Genomic DNA, 5,725 nt, shown 5'->3' with positions numbered 1-5,725 from the left:
AAAAAAAGAGCTTTCAAAATTCAATTTCAATTGAGCCCCTAGCCCTAGATACACTGCAACAAGAAACACAGATAGAAAAACATTGGCTTCCATTTTAATATAGCAATGATGATACACACAAGCACATATGTATACACATTAGTTTTCTATTGCTCTTATTTTTATTTGTATTATTTGTACGTTAGTTTAAGTGGCTGCAATCAAATGGCAGCCCAGCAGCAGTAGCAGCAAATGAAGGTGTTCATTTAAGCATTAACAACTTTAGTTTGTAAAACCGCTTACGATCTTACCACCACACCACCCGCCACCCACCACCCACAACCCACTCACCAGATAAAAACAATGAAACAATAGAAAATGTACATTTAAAGCACTTTATTAATTACATTAAACGGAGTGAACAGAGTAAGGAAGAGATATCATCCATGCACGTTCATACATTTAGCCTGTAGTGCAACTGTAATTATTAATTATTGTGTAGATCTACGGTAAAGATAATTTTCTATTTGTTTTTCGTACGCCTTAAGTTTAAACACCGCCAATAGCTAATAATTAGCACTCTAGTGTCGCCACAATACCTGTTCTTCCATTAAAAACGTTATCTTTCGATCAATACATAATTTATATATGTATAAAAAAGAAACAAATTTATATGCAATAAATAAATTGAAAAGTGAAATCCAAGATCGCAAGGATCGGCTCTATCTTTCTTGGGCCTCAATTGGGATTGTAGTTTACTGGGCTACATTTATTTATAAAAATTCATTTATAGTTCTTTTCTGCAATCGTGCAATTCACTGTGGCGTTTTAAAGCGAAGATTTCTAAAATCTGGATTTGAGTAAAATTAAAAATATATAATTGGTTTCAGGCGGTTATCCCAGGATAGGTAGCTTAACTTTTAGATAAGCTCCTGATTGTCCAAAAACTCGCGAATCATATTTCTGCAGGACTTGAGCAAGGACCTGTTGCAGTTGCGCTCCTTACTGGGAATTGGAGTCCTCGTTTTGGCTTTGACTATCGACTTGTTGCTGACTGAAGTCTCGGATTTAGCCGGTGTCAGGGATCTCCTGAGAAGGTGCGATGGTATGGAGCGTTTCTTCAACGGCTGACTCGCGACTGTCGGACGAACAGTCTGATCCTTTGGCGTCGTGTTATCGGCAACTGCAGGCGGTGGAGTCGGAGAGCAGGACTCCGTGTAGGATATAATGCTGTTGCACACTTGTCGATCATATTGGTAGCGGAGCAACAAGAGAGCGGCAGCCGCCTCCATTTCCAGAGCACTGTGGTTGGCCATGGACAGGTCTTCTGCGTCGGATTCTCTCACTGGCGAGGGAGTCGCCTGCTTGCGTTTGTTCAACATTCGGTACTTCATGATTGGACTGTCGGAAAGGAACTGGTGTCCTGCTGGTCTCAGCGCAACGTTTATATATCTTAAAGATTTACCTGTTAATGGGCTGCCGCCCTTGAGCTCTACCTACCAATTGGTTGGTAATCCCAGTTGCCCTAATAAGTAACCTTTGGCGCAAGCCAGGTAGGATCCTGGTTAAGCAGTGTGATATTTCGCGAATTTTATTGATCCTAGCGTTATTCGGCTTAGAAATCGGTCGCTAATCCTGCTAACCCTAATAAGCCAGGTGCAAGTTTTTTAAAGGGCAGATGGCTCAGAGTCCAATTTTTTGAAAATTCTGGAAAATATCTTTATTTAATTCTGGAACGTTGTGACAACACGAACAACAAAAAATAGGCTACGTGATTGGAGTAAAAAATTAAGTTTCTACACTTTATTTAAATAAAAATCAAGACAATAACCCTTAAGATTAGTTAAATGAGTGCTTCAGGATCAAAAATAGCATGTTTCAACATTGAAAATGATAAATATAAGCAGTTTAGGTGGTACGATCAATTTTTGTCAACAACTTTTTGGCGCATTGTTTATTACGAAAGTTACACACAATTCAACAGAAATCCGCTTGTCTACGACCCATTAGTATTTACATGCAGATATGCACTTTGCTGCTTCTTAACCGAATCAATGTCGTTGACTACAAAACAAGGTTTATTCCAAAAATAATAAAACTAAAATTTCTGTTGCATTGGCCCATTGCCGTTCGTATCCTGTTGCAGTTGCAAATGTACACAGTAAACACAGTTAAAGGCATTCGGTTTGGATCGTTTCTGTTCGGTGCGTGCTGATAAGCATATCAGGCATATCAGGATAGCCAGATCTTCTCCTTGGTCCCTAGGGACTCTATGTTCTCTACGCGTGAATCTCAAACAGTTTGGCCACCTCATTGAGGTCATCGTACTTCTTATTCTGATTGATTATTGTCCTAGCTAAGCCTATCCGATTGAAGAGGTTCCACAGCAGGATGCCGACGATCTTGTCGTTCTTCAAGTAGAATATTACACCCTTGCCGTAGTTGCCCGCCTCATCGGGATCACAGGTAACGCCATCTGGGCCATCCCCGGCATCGGATTTCGACGACTGCTTGGAACTCGTATTGGTCTCTACCTCCTCGGAATCACTGGACTCTGCCAGTTGGTCGACGCGCGTGGCGGATTCCGAGGGCAGGGCGAACACACCAACGGTGGGTAGCGAAGAATCCACCAAGCCGATACCCTCATACCCGATCTCTGGACCTAGGTCGGACCAAAACATGCTCTGATGTTGATATGGTTTTTCTGCAAATGGAACGGTGAACATTAAACTGGGTCGTTTATTAACTATAAGCTCAGTAACTTACTTGCTCCCGTCATGTTCTCGCCGGCCAGCCGACCAGAGACCACCGAGTGATCATGGTGCTCCACCCGTCGCCTGCCCAGCAGAGGATCGAAGAAGCAGGAAGCATCACCGGCCACGTACAGATTCCGTCTGGCCTCCAGCTCTGCATTGACCACAAACCCACCGAGACTCCTGTCCACCTCTAGCCTGCTGGGTCCCGCGAGGTCCGTGTTTGGCGTGCAGCCCACGCAGACCACCACCACGTCCGACATTAAAGTCATACCATTGTTTAACTCCAACTTCAGAATGGCTTCATCACGAACTGCCGATCGAATGCTGGCATTGGGGATGACGCAGACACCCTGGGCTTCCATTTTTGCCGTCGTCCAGCGACTCAAGTAGTTTGGAAGAACCTTTGACATGTTGGCATTCTCCTGGAACACCTGGTACACTTTGCCGCCATTGTTCTCTCTGGAATAGTGTGCCAGGGAACAGGCCAATTCACTTCCGATAAATCCATTGCCAACAATTGTGATTGAACGCTTTTCCGCCGCCAATTTTCGGAGGCGATCAAAGTCATCGGGTGTGCGATAGACCATAACTTTTTCGAGCACGCTGGGCGGCGCATCACGGAGCATGGTCAGGTTCTTGGGGGAACATCCGGTGGCTATGAGGCATTCGTCGTAGTTTATCTCGTAACCGTCATTCAACGTCACTATGCGTTTTTGCGCGTCCACCTTCTTCACAGAGAAACCTTGAGCGACGGCGATTCCGCCATTGGCATTATCATCCAGATCCTCGGGGTCTATGAAGAACTCATCAGGCTCAAAGAACAAGCTGTGGACAAGAAGGGGATAATTACATTGATTTGAATTATATGATTTAGATCTACCTTCTCTCGGATCCCGTCCATTGCTTAAATCGATAGTCCTTGATGGGATCCTCGTTTGGATTGGGCGTATACCACAGTTCCTTGGACAGTGGAGGACGCATGTAGGGCTTGCGGAACTCGTTGCTAATCATCAAAACCTTGGCTGTTGCATCGTTCGACTTGATGGCACGGAAAGCAGAGAAGGCAGCGGTTCCGCCGCCGATAATCAGGTACGGCACATGCTTGGGAAGATCCTCCGAACTGGGCGGACCTGCGCACAAAGACAAAATAATGTATTTTTGTCGTAATTATTATCCAATCATGATGATTTTGAGGTATACATTAGATAGTGCTTATCTGAATGCAGATTGCAAAATGATTTGTGCCTAGAAAGTTCGTTATGGCTATATAAATTATGTCATCTTGACCATCCTACCAATTCAAATAATCGTTTGCTTACTCGTGGCTAGTCCAGCAATTAATCTACGTTTTCGTTGCTCCTCCTCTTCCTGGGCTTTTTTAGCTTCACTGTCATCCGTATCCCGCGTCATAAACCAGGCGAGCTATTTGATTGCAAAGTAATTATAGAAAGTCTCCTTCAGATATTATCAGATTGTATTACCAATCCTCCGGCTAAAAGAGCAGCGAGGGCACCCAAAAGACACTTAAGCCGCAGGTCCTTCATGCGGCACTCGCACTCCTCGTCACCCCCACCGCCACCGGGAGCAGTACCATCCTCGTTGCAGGGCTGGCAGGTGGTCTCCTGACGTTTCCGCTTGAATTCCTCGCAGGGATTCGTCGCTTTGCAGGAATCGAGGACGGGCTGACTGGTGCTGAGCTTTGCACTGTCCGACTTCAACACATCCTTAGCGCTGCAGACGGACTTGACGTCAGCAAAGCCCTGAAAATGACTTGTATTAATATTTGTTTCGAAACTCTGTAATTCTTTAATGGGGACGCAAACTGGTTTCGGATTAGTAACCCTACATTTTCGCTGCTAATCAATTTCACAAGGCTTGTAGGAAATTGGCTACCGACTATTATAATCTTTGAGAGAAAATATAAGCCACCAACACAGTTTTTTTTAACGAGAATCCCTAGTTTGCTTCCCCGAACTTATCCAACTAAAATGGATGATGAATGGTGTGAGCAATGGGTACCACTTTAAAGAGTGGCTCCGACTGGGAATGGGCTTGAAACTGGGCATTGGCGTAGACGGGAACACCAGTCGCCTCCACTGCCGTCTCGTACTCCTCAACGGGGGGCGTGGTCGCGGGCTTGGCGACACAGACTTGATGATTCGGATATTTGTTGGCTTGCAATTTGGTGCGCGCCTCGAGGGTGCGTTTCTTTACCATTTGATAGAGGCTGCTGTGCGCGGGCCGAAGAGGAGCTGAAATCGAGGTGAATACTAGTTAGTTGTCAGCAAAAACATGAAAACACGGATCGGTTTGGCCAGCCATAACCTCACTTACCGTATGCCGGCGGCGACCGCTGCGGCACCGGACCCAATAGCCTCCTGTTGGCCAGGATGTACGCCTGCCGGATGAACTTCTGCGTCAGACATCGAACCCCCCAAATACTCATCGTGATTTACACTGGCTCCGGAACAGGTGACACCACAATCCACAATTGTGTAACGTAACAACGTTGTGCGGCGAAAGAAACGTGTGTTTTGCGAGTTTGTGTTTTGTTTACAAAAGAACCAATTTCTATGACAAATTTCTCCGTGTGAAGTCCGGCGGTGTTTAATTGATCTTGACTCCTTTATCCCTTCTTGCTTTTGGGTAGTCCGCGTTTAATTTATTTGTATTTTTCATTCCCTCGCCTGTCTTGTTTTTTTCTGTCTCTGTTTCAGTGTGACCGTCGTAGTGATAAGGGGAAATGCCAAGCGCCTTTGAGAAATTATTTGGCTCTAAAATTGCTAATAAAAATAGCTAAAATTTATATATTTAGGTATAAAAAATTTGTATAATTAGTTTTATTTATTTCCTGTAGATGTAGTTTTAATATCGAACTTAAAATTTCTTTGTTTTGGAAAAGATAAATAAATATTAAAAATGACGAAAAATAATGGTTAATTTAATTATATGAAATTAAAATAAGGATGTGCGGCCAATATCAAGTTCAA

General features: G+C 44.1%; 2 protein-coding genes across 3 annotated transcripts; both read right to left on the bottom strand.

Moving 5' to 3' along the window:
- Positions 1-706: 706 nt before the first annotated feature.
- Positions 707-1,430, bottom strand: LOC6543400. Its single transcript, XM_001968324.3, has one exon. It carries the CDS (start codon positions 1,371-1,373, stop codon positions 900-902), a length of 474 nt encoding a protein of 157 aa, XP_001968360.1. The 5' UTR covers positions 1,374-1,430; the 3' UTR covers positions 707-899.
- A 609-nt stretch (positions 1,431-2,039) lies between these two features.
- On the bottom strand, positions 2,040-5,487 carry LOC6541375 (putative apoptosis-inducing factor 1, mitochondrial). Of its 2 annotated transcripts, none has more exons than XM_001968323.3 (7): positions 5,070-5,487; positions 4,755-4,987; positions 4,217-4,495; positions 4,055-4,157; positions 3,616-3,865; positions 2,746-3,560; positions 2,040-2,683 (listed from the first exon to the last, which is right to left on the bottom strand). In XM_001968323.3, the coding sequence occupies exons 1-7, from the start codon at positions 5,179-5,181 to the stop codon at positions 2,259-2,261; spliced, it is 2,217 nt and encodes a 738-aa protein (XP_001968359.1). In that variant the 5' UTR covers positions 5,182-5,487; the 3' UTR covers positions 2,040-2,258. The 2 variants fall into 2 exon arrangements, with proteins under 2 accessions (XP_001968359.1, XP_015015269.1); XM_015159783.2 differs by having other exon boundaries at positions 4,950-4,987.
- Between the last annotated feature and the right edge of the window lie 238 nt (positions 5,488-5,725).

Source organism: Drosophila erecta, unplaced genomic scaffold (assembly GCF_003286155.1).
Source record: "Drosophila erecta strain 14021-0224.00,06,07 unplaced genomic scaffold, DereRS2 tig00000055-arrow-pilon, whole genome shotgun sequence".
NCBI classification, from domain to species: Eukaryota; Metazoa; Arthropoda; class Insecta; order Diptera; family Drosophilidae; genus Drosophila; species Drosophila erecta.
Note: the sequence above shows the minus strand (reverse complement) of the source record. Positions and strands in the feature narration are given on the sequence as shown.